The sequence below is a fragment of the Scyliorhinus torazame genome, chromosome 17 (genome assembly GCF_047496885.1).
Source record: "Scyliorhinus torazame isolate Kashiwa2021f chromosome 17, sScyTor2.1, whole genome shotgun sequence".
In the NCBI taxonomy this organism is placed as follows: domain Eukaryota; kingdom Metazoa; phylum Chordata; class Chondrichthyes; order Carcharhiniformes; family Scyliorhinidae; genus Scyliorhinus; species Scyliorhinus torazame.
The window spans coordinates 136,773,671-136,798,231 of record NC_092723.1 but is presented as its reverse complement, the minus strand read 5'-3'; the positions used below and the strand labels follow the sequence as shown (position 1 = coordinate 136,798,231).

Below are 24,561 nucleotides of genomic sequence, written 5' to 3'. Positions count from 1 at the left end.
CATTTACACCTCTAAAACTATAAATTGCAGCTCCTTCACTTTTCTAACTGAACCGTTCCCACATCTCATTTACATCTTACTCCTGCTCCTCCCTAACCCAGTCACGTCTCTCACTTGCTCCTCTCAAGCCCAGTCACTCCTATCTCCTGCCTGCTCCTTTCTAATCCACTCACACCTAACTCCCTCAACGTTTCTCTCAAACTCAATTGCTCCCCTCTCCCTCCTGCTCCTAACTAACCAAACTGTTTCCATGTCCTGATACCTGGACATTGCCACTTTCTTCCTCATCCTTTAAGCCACTTTCAAATCTGTCGACTCTCTTCTGACCTAATCATAATAATCATGGCAGAGAACGAGAGAGAGAGACACACACGCACACACACACACACAGAAGCGGACAAACATAACTGATAAAGATACTGATACAGGTCTAAACATTCCAAGCATGTGTTTAGATTTCACTATTGCCAACACAGATTCGGAAGCAGCTGTTGATGGGTGAAGTACTTTACTGCTGGAACCCACTTAGAAAATTACTCTTTAAGACACACACACACTAAGGTTATTATTCCTCTAGATTGTCCTGAAGCCTCCAGGAATTAAAGATTAGTACCCCTGGAAATAGCTAGGAAATGCCCAGGAGAAAATAAGTGTTTTAAATTTTCTTTGAACATTTTTGTTTATTAGTCACAAAAATATTGGAGATAGGGAAAAATAGTGAATGGGTAGGATGGCGGGGATGAGAGGTCATGTGATGAAATCTCCATGAATATGTCCATTAAAGTTGGCAACTGTAATGCATGCTCTTATACACAACACAGCCAGCAAGGCTGATCCAGGGATTCAGAATCTCAGTGAGGCCAGTACTCAGTTTAACATTCTGAGTGTTGGGATGATGTTATCCATTGTGCTGGAGCGAATTCAATGAGAGCAATGAGAGTTATTATAAAACTGCAGATTATATTTCACAGTGAACCTATGGTAAACATTCTGCTGAACATCCTAAAATCACACTGAAACATCAGGCAGATTTCAACCCATTTAGTGATTCGCTTCTACTATACGATCAGATTTTCTTCAGAACATTCAGGAACTCTCCATCCCTCCACGTCCTTATCAATTGCAAAGTATTTTAAACATACTTTGTAATTTTATATTTGTAAGACAATCGCACTGGTGTGTAAATGACTGAAATACAAAACCTTGTCCTCACAAGAGGTGTCTGCAATCACAAGTTGCAGACTCAGGTTCACACTGACCTTGAAAGCTTCAATGACTAAGCTGAGGGAATTCAAGGAAATCACAAGCCACTACAATAGGCTCTCAAATTCTATGAAATAACACATACTAGAAAGCCAGGTTTTCCTCATGTACTCACTTTCACCCAGCATTTTAAAACTGATGCTTAACTCAGTGTTCGACTTGCACAGAGAGTCCACACCTGGTGGCATGAGACAGTGGCATTACCAGGTTGTATGGTAATTTGGTGCTCTACAGTCTGTGGGGGGGTGTACGTTTGCTGGGGCATCTGCACTGGGTGCCTGTTTGTACAGGAGTCAACATGGGGTAGATGGTTATTGGGAATGGTACACTGGACTTCCGGTGGGGGCCATGGTGTGAGTGGTTGCAGGCATAGGAAAGAGCTCTTTTTACCCGATATTGGGTGTAATTTCAACAAAAAGGTGGAGTTGATGGTTGGAATAGTTTCCCCCAGGAGTGGTATGTCCGCTGGCTACCAAACCCGGCAGATGATGGCGAGAGACCTGGCCAAAGAGTTGGAGCAAACTAGTGGCGCAGAGGGGGAAGGATTGGTGCAAGGTGGAAAGCCCCAGATGGAGCAGTTGATGGCTTTCATTAAGGAGGAATTCCGCCAGCAGAGGAAAGAAATGCGAAGGCCATCGAAGGAGCTGTGGCACCCCTGAAGAGTTTGATGGAACGGGTGGAGAAATGCTTGGAGGTGCAGGGGTCACAGATTCGAGATATCGAAGGAGTGATCTTGGACCACAGCGATTATGTAGTGGCACGGGAGGCGGAGGTGGGGCTCTTGGGAAACCTTTGCAAAACATTGAGGGCAAAGATGGAGGAGCAGGAGAACACCTCGAGAAGGAGAACTTGCGAACTGAAGGAGTGGAACGTGTGAGTGCCATGAAGTACGTCTCGAGGATGCTGGCGGGGCTGGTGGTGGTGCTAGATAAGGCCCCTTAAGTGGACAGAGCACACAGGTCCCTGAGGCAGAAGCCTAGAGCTTGGGAGCTGCTGCGGGCAGTGATCGTGATACTCCACAAATTTGTGGAGAAAGAGAAGATCTTGCATTGGGCCAGGGAGAAGCGCACCTGCGAATGGGAGGGGAACAGGGTCCGAATATATCAGGACATTGGAGCCGAGTTGGCGAAACAGCAGGAAGGGTTCAACAAGGCCAAGGCGGTGCTGTACCAACGGCGGTTCAAGTTTGGGGTGCTCTACCCGGCAAAATTATGGCTGAATATTACTTCGGGACCCCAGAAGCGGCAAGGAGCATAAATTGGGGGAGAACTGAGTGGACAATGTTTGGGAACCAGGTTGCTTGTATTTTGTGATGGTTGGGAATACGTTTGAACTGGGGGTAGGGATTGGGGGATTTTCACTCCCTCCGGTTTCGAGGGGGTTCTTTTTTGGGTTTGCTGTTACTGTTGGGATTTAAGGGATGGTGGGGTGAAAAGTTTATGTGGGGATGGATGTTCCCATCCCCCTCCCTTCTGTTTTATGGGGCTATTTGTGTTTAGCGTTTGTTTGTTTGATGCAACGTGGCAGGGGGTGAGGCATGACATGGTCAGGGACGGATAAGGGGGCCATCTGGGATGGGCTAGGTACAGGGTGGAATTAATGGGGCTGGAGTTAAGTGGGGAAGATGACGGACGGTAGAGGGGAATGGAGGTGTAAACCTCCAGTAAGGTTGGAAATGTGGAACATCCGAGGACTTAATGGAGCGGTTAAAAGATCCTCACGAGCTTGAAAGCGGAGGTGTTCTTTCTGCAGGAGACACACTTCTGAGTGAAGGACCAGGTTAGGTTAAGGAAGGGGTGGGTCGGGCAGGCTTCCCACTCCCGGTTTGATTTGAAATCGAGGGGAGTGGCAATTTTAATGACCAAATAAATAGGATTTGTGAGCGTGAAGTAAGTGAGGGATCTGGGTGGGAGATATGTGATTGTGAGTGGGGTATTGGAAGGGATGCCAGTGGTGTTGGTAAACGTGTATGTCACAATTTGGTGCAATGTGGGTTTTATGAGGGGGTTGCTGGCAGCGATCCTGGATTTTGCCACGCACCAGTTGATCATGGAAGGAGATTTTAATTGTGTCCTAGAGCCGAGGGTGGATAGGTCGAGCCCCAGGTCAATGGGTAGGGTACGAATGGCAAAGGAGCTGGGTGGGTTTATGGAAAAGATGGGTATGGTGGAACCCAGGGGGAAGAGAGTATTCCTTTTTTTCGCACGTTTATAAGGTGTATTCGAGGATTGATTATTTTGTGGTGAGTTGGGAGATTTTGGTTGGGGTGGAGGGAGCAGAGTACGCAGGCATAGTTAATTCGGATCATGCGCCCCACTAGCTGGAGATTCGGCTTAGACCGGGACGAGAGCAGAGGCCGGGGTGGAGGGTTGCTTGCGGATGTAAGATTTTGTGACAAGTGCGGGCGGTGATTAAGGAGTATGTGGAGTTGAATGAGAAAGGGGAGGTGTCGGCAGCCATTTTTTGGGAAGCGCTGAAGGCAGTGGTCCGGGGGGAAATTATCTCGTTCAAGACACGCATGAACAGGGAAAGGAGGGAAGAATATGACCGCCTAATGAGCGAGATAGTGGAGGTGTTGACGCCCTCCTTTCTCCCTCGCCCTCCTTTCTCCCTCGCCCTCCTTTCTCCCTCGCCCTCCTTTCTCCCTCGCCCTCCACAATGGGGAGGGCGGTTGGGCAACTACGTATGGCAAGAGGGGTGCAATGTGAGTATCGGGAGAAGCCGAGTCGCATGCTGCCACATCAGTTGCGGAGGCAGGTCGTGTCCAGGGAAATATTGAGGATACGGAATGGGGCTGGGGATGTGGGTCGGAGCCGGGGAAGATAAATGAGGCATTCAGGGAGTATTACCAGGGATTGTACAAGGCGGACCAGGGGGGAGAGGAGGGGGACATGGGACGGTTTCTGGACAAGCTGGAGTTTCCCCAGTTGGAGGAAGCAAAGAGGCATGTGTTGGAGGAGCCCCTGGGACTGAGGAAGGTGCTGGATAGTATCAAGGGTATGAAATCAGAAAAGACCCCGGGGACGGATGGGTATCCGGCGGAATATTGCAAGGAGTTTGCGACGGACTTGGCACCTCATCATTTGGGGGCATTTAATGAAGCATTGGAGAAGGGAAGCTGCCGGAGACGATGATGCAGGCAGTGATTACGTTAATCTCGAAAAAGGGGAAAGACTCGAGGAATGTGGGTCGTATGGGCTCATATCACTGTTGAACACGGATGTGAAAGTTTTGGCTAAATTGTTGGTGGGGAGGATGGAGGATTGTGTCCCGAGGGTGGTTGCAGAGGATCAGACAGGCTTTGTGAAAGGCAGGCAGCTTGTGAATAATATAAGAAGGTTATTGAATGTAGTTATGAATCCGTGGGGAACCCTGATACCGGAGGTAGTGGATGCATGGCGGCACTTGTTCGAGCTTTAGGTCTGGGCCGAGATTTGTGGCATGGGTGCGGTTGCTGTATGTGGCACCAAGGGCAAATGTGAGTACGAATGACGAGTGCTGCAAAGCTTTGAATTAAACGGGTACGAGGCAGGGGTGCCTGCTGTTCTTTGTGCTGGCCTTAGAAAGTTAGCGGAGTGGCAGGGGACTATGAGGGGACAGAGGGAACATCGGGTGTTGCTCTATGCTGATGACCTATTGTTGTATATTTCAGACGCGCTGGAGAGTATGGGAAGGATCGTGGGCTTGTTGGGAGGTTTGGGGAGTCTCGGGGTATAAGCTGAATGTATCTTCTATGTATCTATAGGCTATTGAGTTGGATGATCAGCCATGATTATGATAAATGGCGGAGCAGGCTCGAAGGGCCTAAAGGCCTCCTCCTGCTCCCATCTTATATGTATCTATGTAAGGAAAAGTGAAGTTTTCCTGGTGAATGAGCTGGGACAGCGAGCCAATTTAGGGGGGATGCCATTTAAGGTGGCGAGGGATATGTTCAGATATTTGGGGATTCAGGTAGCGAGGGAATGGACGGGGCTCCATAAGTGGAACTTAACGAAGCTGGTGGAGGAGATGGGATACACTGCAGTTGACTTTGGCAGGGGGGGGTCCAAGTGGTAAAAATGAATATTCCGAGGTTCTTGTTTATTTTTCAGACACTCACAATCTTTATACCAAAGGCCTTTTTTCGGAAACTGGACATGATTATTTCAGACTTTGTATGGAAGGGGAAGGTGCCGAGGGTCAGGAGGACAATGCTACAGAGGCAGCAGGAGGGGGGGTGCGGGGGGGCTGGCGTTGCCGAACATGCTTCATTATTACTGGCGGCGAATGTGGAAAAGGTGTGGCGATGGTGGGAAGGAGAAGGGGTAGAATGGAGGAGGAATCTTGTAGGGGGTCCAACTTAAGGGCCATGGGGATGGCAGTGTTGCCAATGATGCAGAGTAGATATTCAGGGAGCCTGGTAGGGCAGTTCACGGTGAAGATTTGGAATCAGTTGAGGAGGCATTTTAGGGTGGAGGGGATGTGGGTGTTAACATCGCTGTGCAAGAATCATGGGCTTGATGGATAGTGTATATAGGAGGTGGAGGAAAGTGGGGCTGACCAAGATGAGGGATCTGTATTTGGAGGAAGGGTTTTCCAGTTTGGAGGAGCTAAGGGAGAGGGTAGAGCTCCCGAGAGGGAGTGAGTTCAGGTATCTGCAGGTTAGGGACTTTGCGCGAAAGGTCTGGAAGGAGTTCCCTAGGTTGCCGAGATACACCCTGCTGGAGCAACTGTTGCTTCCGGAGGTGGAAGGGGAGGGAAGAATTGGGGATATATACAGGTGGCTGGGGGAACAGGGTGGTGAGCGGATGGTGAAGATCAAGGCAAAATGGGAAAGGGAGTTGGGAGGGGAGATCAATTGGAGAGTATGGAGTGAGGCACTGCATAGGGTGAACGGGACCTTCTCATGCGCAAGGATGAACCTGACACAGTTTAAGGTTGTACACAAGGGTACATATGACTTGGGCGAGAATGAGTGGGTTCTTCCAAGGGGTGGCAGATGTGTGAGAGAGGTGTGGGCGAGGGCCAGCGAATCACGTGCACATGTTCTGGGTTGTGAAAAATTGGAGAGATTCTGGGTGGGAGTGTTCCCAGTCCTAGCAAGGATAATGGGGGAGGAGGTAGATCCGGATGCTTTGCTGGCAATGTTCAGGGTTTCGGAGAAGCCGGAGCTCATGGAGAGGAGGAAGGCCAATGTCGTGGCCTTCGCCCTCCGATTGCCCGGCGGTGAATTTTACTGGAGTGGCGGTCGACATCGCCACCAGGTTAACAACATGGTTGGGTGACCTGTACGACTTCCTGTGCTTGGAAAAGATTAAGTATGAGCTAAGGGGCTCAATAGAGGGGTTTGAGAAAAGGTGGGGGATGTTCATAACCGTTCCTGAGGAGCTGTTCGTCACAGCGGGTGGTGGGTGAAAAAGGGGGAAAAGTTGTACAAATTGTATAGTTGACTGTTGGGAAGTATGTTTCCCAGGGTATTTATGTGCTGTAACCTGTTTTGATACACGTTTGTAATGAAATACATGTAAAAAATGGGAATGGTATTATAAGACAGTACCACCCGACAGGCAAGGAGGTGCTATTCCACCGTTGTTTTCTGTGCCTCTGTCACTATAAGTTAGGACAACTGTTCAATGTTTGCAGCGTCATCTCCTGGGACAGTGTCTGGAGAAGGGCAGCTAAATACAACTTACCGCCTTTGGTTTGAATGGAGGCTGAATCTCCATGCGTTCCAACTTTTCCCAATCAATCCATCGGAAAAAGGCATGTTCCTTGATGTCTCGCTCACCCTCAGGCCCACACCCCAGACGTTTCGCTGGATGTTTCGTTAAAAGCTGTGTCCAAAAAGTATATCACAAAATAAACACAGGTGAAAATTAGCCATCCCACACATCTTAGCATACCCATCCAGAATAACTTACATTAACAACCATGTGATCCAATATCTTGAATGACAGGGTTTCACCTCAATTACCCAATCTGAAAATCCCTTCAACAATTCTTCACTTTTTCTACGAAGAAATGAAATAGTACATAAATGTTCTTGTACCGGTTTTAAATCATGCTCATTCCTGCAAGGCCTTGTCATTCTTTGTCAGCTAACTTTTGGCTGAGACATTAAACCAAAGCCCCATCTGCTCTCTCGGGGGGGGGGGGGGGATGTAAAACATCCCATGTCATTATTTTGAAGAAAAGCAGGGACTTTTCCCAGGAGTCCTGACCAATATTTATCCCTCAACAAATATCACTAAGAAACAAATTATCTGGTCATTTGCTCTTTGCAGAGGCTTGCTGTGTGCAAATTTGCTGCCACACGTGCTACATTATAACTGTGACTATATGTAAAGTAATTTTTCAGCAGTAAAGCACTTTGGGCCATTTTAATAACTGGGGGAGGCCATCTATCCCCTCGTGCCTGTTCTACCATTGAATGAGATCGTGACTGATCTGCAACTCAATCCGTATACCTACCTTTTTACTATATTGGTAACACCTTCGGCTAACAAAAATCTGTCAATCTCCGTTTTTAAATCAACAAGTGATCTAGCATCAATTTCCATTTACAAAAGAGAGTTCCAAACTTCTAGCACCCTCGTGTGAGGAAGTGTTTCCTAAGTTTACTCCAGAAAGGTCTGGCTCTAATTTTTGACATGACACCTAGTTCTGGACTCCCCCAATCAGTGGAAATTGTTTTTTTCCCCAATCCACCCTATCTGCTCCTCGAAAGATCTTGAAAACCTCGATCAAATTACCTTCCATCTCTAAATTCCAAGGAATGCGACCCTAATTTGTTTACTTTCTTGCAGCTTAACCCTTGGGAGTGCAGATATAATTCTAATAAAACTACGTTGCACTCCATCCAAGGCTAATATATCATCTCTAAGTTGCAATTCCCAGAACTGCTCACAGTCCTCCAGGTGTGGTCAAAACAGGACTTTGTATATCTGAAACACGACTTATCCTGCCTTGTATTCTATTCCGCTAACTATAAAGACTATTAGCCTTTTTGATTATTTTCTATACTAATTCCTGACATATTAATGGTCTGTATACATGGACCCAAAGTTCTTTTATCTGCAGCTTCGAATTTTTCTCACCATTTAAGAAGTATCTTGTTCTGTCTGTTTTAGAAGCAGATGACATCATGTTTGCTACATTGAAAGCCATTTGCCACAGTTTTGCCCACTCACTTAATCTATCAATATCTCATTGTACTTTTATGCTTTCATCTACACAGCTTACAATACCCCCTCTTATGTCATCAGCAAATTTGGATATGTGGCTCTCTATCTCACCACCTAAGTCATTAATAAATACAGTGAATAGCTGAGGCCTTAACACAGATCCTGGCAGGATGCCACTAGTAACATCCTGCAATTACAGTTAATGTTCATTATCCCTATTCTCTGTCTCCTGCTCAATAATTTGCCTTCAGTTCCATAAGCTTCAACCATAGCTAGCAGTCTCTAATGAAGGACTTTTGGAAGCTCAATAATATAACATCCATAGACATTCCCTTATCCACCACTCATATCCTCACAAAATGCAATTATCTACATTTGTAAATGTACAAAACTATTGGTTTTCTCTGATCCACTGATAATTTTCAAGGCATTCATAAGACCAAAAGACATAGGAGCAGAATTAGGCCACTCGGCCCATCGAGTCTGCTCCACCATTCAATCATGGCTGATATTTTTCTCCTCCCCATTCTCCTGCCTTCTCCCCATAACCCTGATCCCCTTATTAGTCAAGAACTTATCTATCTCTGTCTTAAAAGACACTCAGTGATTTGGCCTCCACAACCTTCTGCGGCAACGAATTCCACAGATTCACCACCCTCTGGCTGAAGACATTTCTCCTCATCTCGGTTTTAAAGGATCGTTCCTTTAGTCTGAGACTGTGTCCTCTGCTTTTAGTTTTTCCTACAAGTGGAAACATCCTCTCCACGTCCACTCTATCCAGACCTCACAGTATCCTGTAAGTTTCAATAAGATCCCTTATAAACTCCAACGAGTACAGACCCAGAGTCCTCAACCATTCCTCATACGACAAGCTCTTCATTCCAGGGATCATTCTTGTGACACTTTCCAAGGCCAGCACATCCTTCCTTAGATATGGGGCCCAAAACAGCTCGCAATACTCCAAATGGGGTCTGACCAGAGCCTTCTATTGCCTCAGAAGTACATCCCTGGTCTTGTATTCCAGCCCTCTTGACATGAATGCTGACATTGCATTTGCCTTCCTAACCTGCACGTTTATCTTAAGAGAATCGTGAACAAGGGCTCCTAAGTCCCTTTGTGCTTCTGATTTCCTAAGCATCTCCCCATTTAGAAAATTGTCTATGCCTCCATTTCTCCTTCCAAAGTGCATAACCTCACACTTTTCCACATTATATTCCATCTGCCTCTTCTTTGCCCATTTTCCTAGCCTGTCCAAGTCCTTCTGCTGCCTGCCTGCTTCCGCAATACTACCTGTCCCTCTACAGATCTTTTTACATCTGCAAACTTAACAACAGTGCCTTCAGTTCCTTCTTCCAGATCATTAATCTATATTGTGAAAAATTGTAGTACCAGCACTGACCCCTGAGGCACACCACTAGTCACTGGCTGCCATGCTGCAAAAGATACTTTTATCCACACTCTCTGCCTTTTGCCAGTCAGCCAATCCTCTATCCTTACCCTTAACCCCATGAGCCCTTAACTTATTTAACAGTCTCCTATGCGGCACCTTGTCAAAGGCCTTCTGGAAATCTAAATGAATCACGTCCACTTGTTCTCCATTGTCAAACATCCTTGTTACTTCTTTCAAGAATTGTCAGACATGACCTCCCCCCTTGATGAAGCCGTACTGACTCAGTCCTATTTTATCATGCACTTCCAAGTACACCGCAATTTCATCTTTAATAATGGACTTTAAAATCTTACCAATGACTGATGTCAGGCTAACCGGCCTATAATTTCCCGTCTTCTGCCTCTCTCCCTTTTTAAACAGCGGTGTTACATTAGCCACTTTCCAGTCCTCTGGGATGCTTCCTGCCTCCAGTGATTCCTGAAAGACCACCAATGCCTCCACAATCTCCTCAGCTATCTCTTTTAGGGCCCTGGGGTGTAGTCCATCCAGTCCAGGTGATTTATCCACCTTCAGAACTTTCAGATTCCCCAGAAACTTCTCCTTGCTGATGGTCACTGCACTCACCTCTGCTCCCTGTTTCTCCTGGAGCTCTGGCATCCCACTGGTGTCTTCCACCATGACGACTGATGTAAAGTAACTATTCAGTTCCTCTGCCATTTCTTTGTTTCCCATTATTACTTCTCCAGCAACATTTTCCAGTGGTCCATTGTCTATTTTTGCCTCTCTCTTACCTTTTATATATTTGAAAAAAAATCTTCCTATCTTCCTTTATATTACTAGCTAGCTTGCACTCATATTTAATCTTCTCCCCACTTATTGCTTTTTTAGTTGTCCTCTGCTTGCTTTTAAAGGCTTCCCAATCCTCTGGCTTCCCACTAATGCTCACCACTTTGTATGCTGTTTCTTTTGCTTTTATGCTGTCCTTGACTTCTCTCATCAGCCATGGATGCCTTGTCCACCCCTTGGCATGTTTCCTCCTCCTTAGGATGAATTTCTGTTGTGCCTCCCGAATACCCCCCAAAACTCCTGCCATTGCTTTCCACTGTCTTCCGTGCTAGGCTCCTTTTCCAATCAACTCTGACCAGTTCCTCCCTCATGTCTTTGTAATTACCCTTATTTAATTGTAATACCATTACATCTGATTGCAACTTTCCCTCTCAAACTGCAGGGTAAATTCCATCATATTGTGGTCACTGCTCCCTAAGGGTTCCTTTCACCTTAAGTTCCCTAATCAAGTCTGCTTCATTACACATTACCAAATCCAGAATTGCCTGTTCCCTAGTCGGCTCTGCCACAGGCTGCTTCAAAAAACATCTCTTAGACATTCCACAAATTCCTTTTCTTGGGATCCACTACCAACCTGATTTTCCCAGTCCACCTGCATATTGAAGTCCCCCATGATTATATGCCTTTCCTATCTCCGGATTCATTTTCTGCCCCACATCCTGACTACTGCTAGGGGGCCTGTACATAACTCCCATCATGGTCTTTTTACCTTTTCCTCAACTCTACCCACAGAGATTCTATGCCTTCTGATCCTATATCGCTCCTTGCTATCGATTTAACTTCATTCCTTACTAACCACCCCCTTTGCCCATCTGCCTGTCCTTTTGATAGGAAACATCTCCTTGGATATTTAGATCCCAGCCCTGATCTCCTTACAGCCACGTTACTATGATGCCCACATTCAGTTACCATATTCTTAATTACAGCTTCAAGCAATTTCCTCACAACAGGATGTTTGGTTAACTAGCCTGAAGAAAACAGGGATCCTTAGAGCAGGAGGAAAATCAGGAAGAGGGTGTTGGCTAGAAGAGATAGAAACAGAAAGTTATGGGGTCTACATTTCCCCGATTTCTCCTCTCACCGTTTCTTTTTTTTTTAGAAAATATTTTATTGAGGCATTTATAATTTTAACATTTTAAACAGAGATCCAACACACACAAAAAACCCACAATAGCATACGCAACCCCCCTCCCCACCCAAGCATAGACCCTAATTACCCATACATTAGATTCCCTACCTTATTCGTCACTTCCATGCCTCCCCTCCCCCACCCCCCGCTGACAGTCAATTTTCCTTGAAGAAGTCGATGAACGGCTGCCACCCCTGCAGTGAACCTCTTAAGGCGAACTTAATTTTCTCTAGCCTAAGAAACCCTGCCATGTCACTGACCCAAACACCAGACTTTGGAGGCTCCAAGTCCCTCCATCCCAACAAAATCCGTCTCCGGGCCACCAGGGAGGCAAAGGCCAAAATGTCAGCCTCTCTCCCCCTCTGGTCTCCTGGATCTTCCGACACTCCAACTATTGGCACCTCTGGACTTGGAGTCACCCTCTCTTCCAGGACCTCTGACGTGACATCTGAAAATCCCTGCCAAATTCCCCTCAGCCTTGGACACGCCCAAAACATATGTACGTGGTTCGCAGGACTCCCCCCCCCACCCCCCCACCCACATCTGTCCTTCACCTCCTCAAAAAACCTACTCATCCGGGCCACAGTCGCTCTGTGGACCACCTTGAATTGGATAAACATAAGAACATAAGAACTAGGAGCAGGAGTAGGCCATCTGGCCCCTCAAGCCTGCTCCACCATTCAATGAGATCATGGCTGGTCTTTTGTGGACTCAGCTCCACTTTCCGGCCCGAACACCATAACCCTTAATCCCTTTATTCTTCAAAAAACTATCTATCTTTAGCTTAAAAACATTTAATGAAGGAGCCTCTACTGCTTCACTGGGCAAGGAATTCCATAGATTCACAACCCTTTGGGTGAAGAAGTTCCTCCTAAACTCAGTCCTAAATCTACTTCACCTTATTTTGAGGCTATGCCCCCTAGTTCTGCTTTCACCCGCCAGTGGAAACAACCTGCCCGCATCTATCCTATCTATTCCCTTCATAATCTTATATGTTTCTATAAGATCCCCCCTCATCCTTCTAAATTCCAACGAGTACAGTCCCAATCTACTCAACCTCTCCTCGTAATCCAACCCCTTCAGCTCTGGGATTAACCTAGTGAATCTCCTCTGCACACCCTCCAGTGCCCGTACGTCCTTTCTCAAGTAAAGAGACCAAAACTGAACACAATACTCCAGGTGTGGCCTCACTAACACCTTATACAATTGCAGCATAACCTCCCTAATCTTAAACTCCACCCCTCTAGCAATGAAGGACAAAATTCCATTTGCCTTCTTAATCACCTGTTGCACCGGTCAACCAACTTTTTGCGACTCATGCACTAGCACACCCAGGTCTCTCTGCACAGCAGCATGTTTTAATATTTTATCATTTAAATAATAATCCCTTTTTCTATTATTCCTACCAAAATGGATAACCTCACATTTATCAACATTTTATTCCATCTGCCAGACCCTAGCCCATTCACTTAGCCCATCCAAATCCCTCTGCAGACTTCCAGTATCCTCTGCACTTTTTGCTTTACCACTTATCTTAGTGTCGTCTGCAAACTTGGACACATTGCCCTTGGTCCCCAACTCCAAATCATCTATGTAAATTGTGAACAGTTGTGGGCCCAACACTGATCCCTGAGGGACACCACTAGCTACTGATTGCCAACCAGAGAAACACCCATTAATCCCCACTCTTTGCTTTCTATTAATTAACCAATCTTCTATCCATGCTACTACTTTCCCCTTAATGCCATGCATCTTTATCTTATGCAGCAACCTTTTGTGTGGCACCTTGTCAAAGGCTTTCTGGAAATCCAGATATACCACATCCATTGGCTCCCCGTTATCTACCGCACTGTTAATGTCCTCAAAAAATTCCACTAAATTAGTTAGGCACGACCTGCCCTTTATGAACCCATGCTGCGTCTGCCCAATGGGACAATTTCCATCCAGATGCCTCGCTATTTCTTCCTTGGTGATAGATTCCAGCATCTTCCCGACTACCGAAGTTAAGCTCACTGGCCTATAATTACCCGCTTTCTTCCTACCTCCTTTTTTAAACAGTGGCGTCACGTTTGCTAATTTCCAATCCGCCGGGACCACCCCAGAGTCAAGTGAATTTTGGTAAATTATCACTAGTGCATTTGCAATTTCCCTAGCCATCTCTTTTAGCACTCTGGGATGCATTCCATCAGGTCCAGGAGACTTGTCTACCTTTAGCCCCATTAGCTTGCCCATCACTACCTCCTTTGTGATAATAATCCTCTCAAAGTCCTCACCTGTCATAGCCTCATTTTCATCAGTCACTGGCATGTTATTTGTGTCTTCCACTGTGAAGACAGACCCAAAAAATCTGTTCAGTTCCTCAGCCATTTCCTCATCTCCCATTATTAAATCTCCCTTCTGATCCTCTAAAGGACCAATATTTACCTTAGCCACTCTTTTTTGCTTTATATATTTGTAGAAACTTTTACTATCTGTTTTTATATTCTGAGCAAGTTTACTCATAATCTATCTTACTCTTCTTTATAGCTTTTTTAGTAGCTTTCTGTTGCCCCCTAAAGATTTCCCAGTCCTCTAGTCTCCCACTGATCTTTGCTACTTTGTATGTTTTTTCCTTCAATTTGATACTCTCCCTTATTTCCTTAGATATCCACGGTCGATTTTCCCTCTTTTTACCGTCTTTCCTTTTTGTTGGTATAAACCTTTGCTGAGCACTGTGAAAAATCACTTGGAAGGTTCTCCACTGTTCCTCAACTGTGCCAGGCTAAGCCTGGCACACGATGAGGATGCATTGACTCTCCTCAGGGCCTCCTCCCATAACCCGACTTCCAACTCCTCTCCCAATGCTTGCCTCACCTTAAATAGCATTGTGACGTGTGCAATTTTCCAATCTATAGGAACATTTCCTAGGCTGAGAATACTTCGGAAGATTATCGTTGGAGCATCTAAAGCGTTCGCACCTACTTCTTTTAAAATCCCTGGACGGAAACCATCTGGTTCTGGGATTTGTATCTCTTTAGTGCCATTATCGTTTTCATTCGTTATCTTGCTTAAATTATTATTGTTCTGCCTCTGTCCCAATAACAGTTTCCATGCAATGGGGTAGCACAAGTGGATATCACTGTGGCTTCAGAGCGCCAAGGTCCCAGGCTCGATTCCCTGCTGGGTCACTGTCTGTGCGGAGTCTGCACGTTCTCCCTGTGTCTGCGTGGGATTCCTCCGGTTTCCTCCTGACACCATTCCTGACTGTTACTTTACACTCAGTTCGGCTTGCTTAAATACTATTCATATGACCTTTTTCACCCGAGCCAACTCTCTGAAACCTATTATTTAAAGCCCTATGCCTGTCCTATTTATCCTTTCTGTGAGGATCCTGGTCCAAGCATGGTTCAAGTGAGGCAATTGCAGTGATAGAGTTCCTTTCTGTCCCAATGTTAGTACCAGTGCCCCATGAAATGGAACCTTTGTTTTACGCCCCCCTTCAACCACATGTTTACTTGCATGATATATTTATCCCTCTGCCAATTTGCATGTGTTTAGGTGAGGTCCTTTTGTTGAGCTTCTAGTTCTGGGTATTCTCCTACATGGACCATAACAATTGGATCCTCCTCCCACTCTCCAATATTCTTTTCAGCTGCTACAAGATGTCCCTCAATCTGGCACCAGGTGGGCATAAATCATGCGAGACTCTCAATCCTGCCAAAGGGTTCTATTTGTCTCACTGAATACTTCACAACAGTTATATTAGGCTTCCCCCTCCTCCTGCCGTCCCCCACACTTGGCCAGCATGCTTGCTGTGCTTCTGACGGTCTTTATTCATATATTCACATGTAGCAAGTTAATTGTAGCTATTGATTAGAATAACTCTTGTGCTTCCTTATTCTCCAACTTACCGGGCTCCCCTATACACAGTTGGTCATAAGACATAGGAGTAGAATTAGGCCACTTGGCCCATCAAGTCTGCCCCACCATTCAATCATAGCTGATATTTTCTCATCCCCATTCCATTGTCTTCTCCCCATAACCCCTGATCCCCTTATTAATCAAGAACCTATCTATCTCTGTCTTAAAGACACTCAGTGATTTGGCCTCCACAGCCTTCTGCGGCAAAGAGTTCCACAGATTCACCACCCTCTGGCTGAAGAAATTCCTCCTCATCTCTGTTTTAAAGGATCGTCCCTTTAGTCTGAGATGGTATCCTCTGGTTCTAGTTTTTCCTACAAGTCGAAACGTCCTCTCCATGTTCACGCTATCCAGGCCTCGCAGTATCCTCAATAAGATACCCCCACATCCTTCTGAACTCCAACGAGTTCAGACCCAGAGTCCTCAACTGTTCCTCATACGACAAGTTCTTCATTCTAGAGATCATTCTTGTGAACCTCATCTGGACCCCCATACCAACCTAATTCTGAACCTATGCCTCTCTGCAACTTGTGACAGTCTGGATCAAATTGTTCAAATACCACTCCCCCTTCTCTTATATGTTGGTGTGTCTCCAACTCAATGATGCTGAGCTAGAGAGGTTAAAGACAATCTACTGCAGATATGTTCACTCGGGACAGTCTCGCTGTCCACAAACTCCGACAGGTCAAGACACATTATTTATAGAACATAGAACGATACAGCGCAGTACAGGCCCTTCGGTCTACGATGTTGCACCGAAACAAAAGCCATCTAACCTACATTATGCCATTATCATCCATATGCTTATCCAATAAACTTTTAAATGCCCTCAATGTTGGCGAGTTCACTACTGTTGCAGGTAGGGCATTCCACGGCCTCACCACTCTTTACGTAAAGAACCTACCTCTGACCTCTGTCCTATATCTATTACCCCTCAGTTTAAAGTTATGTCCCCTCGTGCCAGCCATATCCATCCGCGGGAGAAGGCTCTCACTGTCCACCCTATCTAACCCCCTGATCATTTTGTATGCCTCTATTAAGTCTCCTCTTAACCTTCTTCTCTCCAACGAAAACAACCTCAAGTCCATCAGCCTTTCCTCAGAAGATTTTCCCTCCATACCAGGCAACATCCTGGTAAATCTCCTCTGCACCCGCTCCAAAGCTTCCACGTCCTTCCTATAATGCGGTGACCAGAACTGTACGCAATACTCCAAATGTGGCCGTACCAGAGTTTTGTACAGCTGCAACATTACCTCCTGACTCCGGAACTCAATCCCTCTACCAATAAAGGCCAACACTCCATAGGCCTTCTTCACAACCCTATCAACCTGGGTGGCAACTTTCAGGGATCTATGTACATGGACACCTAGATCCCTCTGCTCATCCACACTTCCAAGAACTTTACCATTAGCCAAATATTCCGCATTCCTGTTATTCCTTCCAAAGTGAATCACCTCACACTTCTCTGCATTAAACTCCATTTGCCACCTCTCAGCCCAGCTCTGCAGCTTATCTATGTCCCTCTGTAACCTGCTACATCCTTCCACACTGTCGACAACACCACCGACTTTAGTGTCGTCTGCAAATTTACTCACCCACCCTTCAGCGCCTTCCTCTAGGTCATTGATAAAAATGACAAACAGCAACGGCCCCAGAACAGATCCTTGTGGTACGCCACTTGTAACTGAACTCCATTCTGAACATTTCCCATCAACCACCACCCTCTGTCTTCTTTCAGCTAGCCAATTTCTGATCCACATCTCTAAATCACCCTCAATCCCCAGCCTCCATATTTTTTGCAATAGCCTACCGTGGGGAACCTTATCAAACGCTTTACTGAAATCCATATACACCACATCAACTGCTCTACCCTCGTCTACCTGTTCAGTCACCTTCTCAAAGAACTCGATAAGGTTTGTGAGGCATGACCTACCCTTCACAAAGCCATGCTGACTATCCCTGATCATATTATTCCTATCTAGATGATTATAAATCTTGTCTCTTATAATCCCCTCCAAGACTTTACCCACTACAGGCGTGAGGCTCACCGGTCTATAGTTGCCGGGGTTGTCTCTGCTCCCCTTTTTGAACAAAGGGACCACATTTGCTATCCTCCAGTCCTCTGGCACTATTCCTGTAGCCAATGATGACATAAAAATCAAAGCCAAAGGTCCAGCAATCTCTTCCCTGGCCTCCCAGAGAATCCTAGGATAAATCCCATCAGGCCCCGGGGACTTATCTATTTTCAGCCTGCCCAGAATTGCCAACAGCTCTTCCCTACGTACCTCGATGCCATCTATTCTATTCGCCTGGGTCTCAGCATTCTCCTCCACAACATTATCTTTTTCCTGAGTGAATACTGACGAAAAATATTCATTTAGTATCTCGCCTATCTCTTCAGACTCCACACACAACTTTCCATCCCTGTCCTTGACTGGTCCTACTCTTACCCTAGTCATTCGCTTATTCCTGACATACCTACAGAAAGCTTTTGGGTTTTCCTTGATCCTACCTGCCAAATACTTCTCATGTCCCCTCCTTGCTCGTCTTAGCTCTCTCTTTAGATCCTTCCTCGCTACCTTGTAACTATCCATCGCCCCAACTGAAACTTCACACCTCATCTTCACATAGGCCTCCGTCTTCCTCTTAACAAGAGATTCCACTTCTTTGGTAAACCACGGTTCCCTCGCTCTATGCCTTCCTCCCTGCCTGACCGGTACATACTTATCAAGAACACGCAGTAGCTGTTCCTTGAACAAGCTCCACTTATCCATTTATCATCTGCATTTTTAGTTTGTTGTTTTTGCGATGCATTAACTTGAACTAAGCAGTGGACAAAATTTTAAGTACTGCTGCTAATTTCCATTGCATGTATTGGAGATTTAAAACAACAGTGGGCTAGATTCTCCTCTTTGCGACGCCAGAAGCAAGAATCACGATCGGGCGGAGAATCGCTCAAAATGGGAAAATAATCGTTTTTGTGCCTGTGCTGATGCAGACGCAAAGCTGTGGTCCCTCACTGGCGACGATATCGAAGTTTGTGCCCCCACGCCGGCAGATCCATGAAAAACCATCATTTGCATGGATTTTATCATTAATGGTTTGGACATTTCATGCTCCCCGCAATGCTCTGCCCCATTTAGGCGGAAGTCTTGCTGGTGTGAATTAGCGCAAGTATTTACAAGCAAGGTCTGGATATCATGGCTGCAGAGGGGCGAGTGGGAGGCTAACAGAACTGTGAAAAAGCCTCAAATATTTTCTGGCTTGCTGGCGGGTGGCTGTCTGGGTCGGGGCAGTATTAGGAACAACTTTGTGCCACGTCTATTCTCGGGGTGTCCACCTAGGGATTGGGATGGCCTGGCTCAGACCGTCATTGCTGCAGTACTTGTTTTAAAAGGAACCCTCTATTGCTACTTGCTGGCTCCCGGCTGCTCACACTGCTGAGTGCTCACTGCGTCCTATGAATGCTCAGAGAGCCTCTGGTCATTGCTGCAGTACTTGTTTTAAAAGGAACCCTCTATTGCTACTTGCTGGCTCCCGGCTGCTCACACTGCTGAGTGCTCACTGCGTCCTATGAATGCTCAGAGAGCCTCTGGTCATCTGGAAGCTCATCCAGGCCGCCCTTCTGGATACCCTCGGATCCCAGCTGCATCATCAAGGGGATAGGCGTGGCCAAGCTCAATCAGAGGCCCACCAGGTGCTGTCACTCCTCTGAAGTGCTGCCCCACTGCATAGGAAGCAGGGGATTAGCAGAGCTCACCCCAAACAAAGGCCACCTGCACCGTTACAGTAGATGATTTGGCCTTTAATCTCTTTGGAACCCTCCATGGTTCTCCTACCCCTCTCAAGGCAGAGGCTTTACCTGTGATCCCTACCCCTTAGGATCACCAGCTGTTTCCTCCTGGTGAGGCTGGCAGCCCTGACTGCCTCTGCTACCACCTCCCAGGCATTGTTCAGGAAGGCAGGTTTGGGTCTGCAGCCCTTCCTGGGGAAGGTGTCTCTCCTCACCGGTATGGAGCTGTGGGTCTACCTCGGACTCTCAAACTCAGGAGGCACATCTTCACTGAGCCACCTTCGCGGCTGCAGTGTGTGTGAGATAAGTGGTGCACTTAAAAACACAGCTCCATTTGTGAGCCTCTTTGGCGCTAATTCTGGCCCCAGCAGTTACAATGCCCGCAGGGCAGGGAGATATTTTCCTTTCGCTCCGGCAGAGTACTGACCCGTTTAAGTGTCGTGACTTGCTTACCGAACAGCACCCGCTACAGAAGTGAATCTCACACTATTCAGTCCTGTCGGGAACACTGGGTGCAATCGAATCGTAAAGGTTCACCAAAAAGCAGCACACCAAGGCACAACATGGCACATAGAAGCCAGGAGACCCCGCTTGCAGAATCTACTCGGATCACGTCTCGCGAAATTTAACGCAATCTCATAAGACGTTGCGATGTGAATCTCGCCCATTGTGTGCAGGATCACGTTTCGGCAAATATGCATATTGGAGCGAGACATCTGGTCACACTTTACTGTGCAGTTTCCTCAGGCACCTGAGGCATTCGGATCTATCCCCTTTACCACAGCGACCGCGGGTAAGCGCTGCTCAGTTCTCGACTCCAAAACGGCATCGTGGGGGTCTCCTAGGGGATCGGAGACCCCCAGGTGCTTGCCCTCTGGGCAGGGTGATATCCTTGCACTGCTGGTGCCACCTGGACACTGCCAGCCTGCCACTGCCAAGATGGCACTGCCAGTTGGCAGGGACATTGCCAACGTACCAGGTTGGCCGTGCCAAGCTGACATTTTACGCGTGGCGGAGATTGGGCTGGGGTGGCCTGAACAGGTGTTAGGGTAGGTGCGGGGTTCCCGGGGACCCCCTTAAAGTGAGTTGAGGCTTGGTGGGAGCATCCTGATCTCTCGATGCACTGATGTCCGGCGAGCGAAGCTCCTCAGTGCAGAAAACGAGGCTACGTGCAGCCTCGGCCGCTCATTACATGGCTAAACGTGCTCACTATGGGACTTATTCCATTTTAGTTAAATTGCGCCTGCTGTCTCCTAAACGGAGAATCCTGGCCAGCATCTTTATTTCTTTCTGCACCAAATTCTCACTTGTAACAAATTCCCATTCTATCTTGTCTACATTGTCACAAAAATGTGCTTTTTGTCAAATAATGATTTTTAATTTGCTGGCTGGAAACCCAAATTGAACTTCTTAAAAGCAGTGACTAAAGGTGACTTGAGCTTACAGCAAAGATGGCTACCCAATTTGCATCACTGCATCTTTCACATTTCAATCCATTTAGATGAAGACACCATGACCGCAAAGACCCGACAAGGAAAATGAGCCAATGAATATATGAGTGAACCGCATACCCTGGGTGAAATTCTCCCCAAACGGCGCGATGTCCGCTGACTGGCGCCCAAAACGGCGCCAATCAGACGGGCATTGCGCCGCCCCAAAGGTGCGGAATGCTCCGCATCTTTGGGGGCCGAGCCCCAACATTGAGGGGCGAGGCCGACGCCGGAGGGATTTCCGCCCCGCCAGCTGGCGGAAACGGCCTTTGTTGCCCCGCCAACTGCCGCCGAAATGACATGTCGGGGCGGCGCATGCGCGGGAGCGTCAGCGGCCGCTGACAGTTTCCCGCGCATGCGCAGTGGGGAGAGTCTCTTCCGCCTCCGCCATGGTGGAGACCGTTGCGGAGGCGGAAGGGAAAGAGTGCCCCCACGGCACAGGCCCGCCCGCGGATCGGTGGGCCCCGATCGCGGGCCAGGCCACCGTGGGGGCACCCCCCGGGGTCAGATCGCCCCGCGCCCCCCCCCCCCAGGACCCCGGAGCCCGCCCACGCCGCCTTGTCCCGCCGGTAAATAGGTACTCTAATTTACGCCGGCGGGACAGGCAATTTATCGGCGGGACTTCGGCCCATCTGGGCCGGAGAATCCAGCGGGGGGGGGGGGCTGCCAACCGGCGCGGCCCGATTCCCGCCCCCCGCCGAATATCCGGTACCGGAGATTTCGGCAACTGGCGGGGGTGGGATTCACGGCGGCCAACGGCCATTCTCTGAACCCCTGGGGGGTCGGAGAATGACGCCCCCTGTCTCCATTAGCAAGGCATCAAGGCAATCACTTGAGATATTCAAGTGGTGAAGATGAGCCATTAAACCTAATAATCACTTCAACAATAGGACCCTAGCTGAGAGGGTTCTTAGACACTAACTCAACAAGCTTCAATGGGAATGCCTTAAACCCAATCACTTTAACAACGGTAACCTAACTGAGAGGGGTTTTTTCAAACATGAACTGATTAAGTTACAAGAGGGAATATACTGGGTGGTCATGTGACAGGCCCAGATGACGCTAATATGAGAGAACCTGAGTGGGGACCCTCCTCCTCTCTTCAACCCATCCTGTAAGCTTTTGAGACCTGTTTGCTGACTGCGACCATCTAGGAATGGCCCTAATGAAGTCAGATTTCTTGAAGGAAATCAACCCTGAACTACTGCCTCCAGAAGGACAGTCAAATCAGCTAGCTACATCTTTAAAATCACATCCGCAAGGGAACCAGCAGGACTACCAAAGTCATCCTAAAGCCACTCGTCACCAAACTATGGACTGTATTTCGCTGCACTCAAATTCATTTATCTATCTTTCTTGGTTCTGTAATCTACCCACGCACACACAAAGAGAGAAACCCAGAGTATATTTAAGATGGGGTTATGTATGATGAAGCTAACTTTTTTGTTAAAGAATAGAAAACCTGTCCAATTGGTTCTTTTATGATCAGAGTATGTAAGAGTTAAATACTCACTGAATTAGCAATTTTTTCACAAAAATCCTGTTACAATCCAATGAGGAATTGGAAACATGGCGAGTCATTCGACCCCCTCCTCACATGATCGTAACAATATGGTTGCAGATAGTGATTCTTTATATAAACCTTTGTGAATCACACCTAAATTATAGCTGCTAACTCAGTTTCCAGCGTCCAGTAATGAGCACCCACATCTTACAGTTGATTTGACAGTTTACTGCCACTGATTGGCAGTTTCTATAAACTAGGTAGTTTAAGGCTTGCAGTTTATGTTCACAAATTCTAAATGTTAAACTAAGTTACAAAATTCCTGACTTTAACATGGTGCTCATATCATGACCACTATGCTACCACTCTCAAGAAGTGCTCTATGAATGCATTTCTTGAAGTAATGTTCCCGATTATCTTATCTGTCCCATTTCATGTCTCGTGCACTTATATAAAGTGCTCTTTTAGTCATTTCCTTTAATATTTAAATAGTCCCAAGTTTCTCCAGTCTTTCCTTCCAATTCAGTTCTTTGTTACTCGAGATCAGCCTATTGACCATCTCCTGTCTGAATATTTCCCTTGGGTCTCTGATTTGCTGCATTTTTTTGGTGAGCTCTGGCAAAACACCTGGACCAGGTCCTCCAATGTAGCTTCCAAATTCCTGGACATCAAGACCACGCTTCTTGTGGTAAACCATTGTTGTACTTGTATTAGAGGATGTACGGTAGAACCTGCACTACAGGTTCGACTGTGGCCCCTGCCTGCTGGCTCCGCCCAGGAGGCGGGGTATAAATATGCGTGTCCTCCAGCTCGCAGCCATTTCGCCAGCTGCTGTGGGAGGCCACACATCTGATACCAATAAAGCCTCAGTTTGGATTCAACTTTCGTCTTTAGTCAAATTGATCGTGCCTCAATTTATTGCTATCAGTTTCTAAGGATGGACCTCCGTATTAAACCGGATCGCCTGCAGCTGGATCCGCACTCAAGCGACGCCAGAAAGGACTTCCAGCATTGGCTAGCTTGCTTTGAAGTGTATATCAACGCAGTGCCGACACCTGTTCCGGAACCTCAGAGGATCCAGATCTTATATTCCAGGCTGAGCTCCAAAGTCTTCCCACTGAGCCAAACTATGCCGAAGCCATGACTCGACTCAAGGACAATTACGAGCAGAAGACAAACACGCTCTTCGCCAGGCTCGCGCTCGCAACTCGTTCTCAACTACCTGGTGAGTCCATAGAAGACTTCTGGAGGGCCCTAATCCCACTAGTCCGGGACTGTGACTGCCAGGACGTTACAGCTAAGGAACACTCAGACCTCCTTATGCGGGACGCCTTTGTGACTCGAATTGGGCCAGACATCATACATCAGCAGTTCCTAGAAGGGGCCACGCGCGACCTCACAGAGACTAAAACGCTAGCGCTCTCCATGACGGTCGGCCTGCGCAATGTCCAGTCCTACGCCCCACCCCTCCTACGTTTCATGGAACTCACAGGCAGCCACCCCAGCGGGGGCGCTGCCTACCCAATACGCCTGCGCTACATGCCAGCCAGCAAACCCCGGGGGAGCCCCGATGCTACTTTTGCGGCCAGCAAAAGCACCCCCGCCAACGCTGTCCGGCCCGCGCTGCCCTTTGTAAAGCCTGTGGGAAGGGCCACTTTGCTGCGGTGTGCCAGGCCCGCTCAGTAGCTGCAATCGCCCCCCCCCCCCCCCCAAGTCACGGACAATGGGCGCCACTATCTTCACCTCTCCCCCAGACAATGTGCGACCAGTGGGCGCCGCCATCTCCACCTCCGTGCAACACGTGCGTTTCATGGGTGCTGCCATCTTGCTCCACCCCCGCAACGTGCGTTCCATGGGCGCTGCCATTTTGTAACCCCCAAGATCTTCGGGCGCCACCATCTTGTCTACCCCTCAGCACATGGACACCAGCAGCGTTCGAGGATCTGAACTCAACGGCCGCCCCATTACCCAACGACCAACCAAGGCTTGCCTCCATGTCACACGACCAGTCTCGCCCGCATAACCTGACCAACACATCCACCAGCGTGAAAGTCGACGGCCATGTGACCTCTTGCCTGCTGGA

General features: G+C 47.5%; 1 protein-coding gene across 2 annotated transcripts in view; it reads right to left on the bottom strand.

Moving 5' to 3' along the window:
- Positions 1-24,561, bottom strand: part of LOC140394174 (protein kinase C beta type) — a 531,938-nt gene that overhangs the window by 30,410 nt on the left and 476,967 nt on the right. For both annotated transcript variants that reach the window (XM_072481123.1, XM_072481121.1), the window contains exon 16: positions 6,936-7,076. In XM_072481123.1, the coding sequence (XP_072337224.1) occupies positions 6,936-7,076 (141 nt within the window). The remainder of the gene's footprint in view (positions 1-6,935; positions 7,077-24,561) is intronic.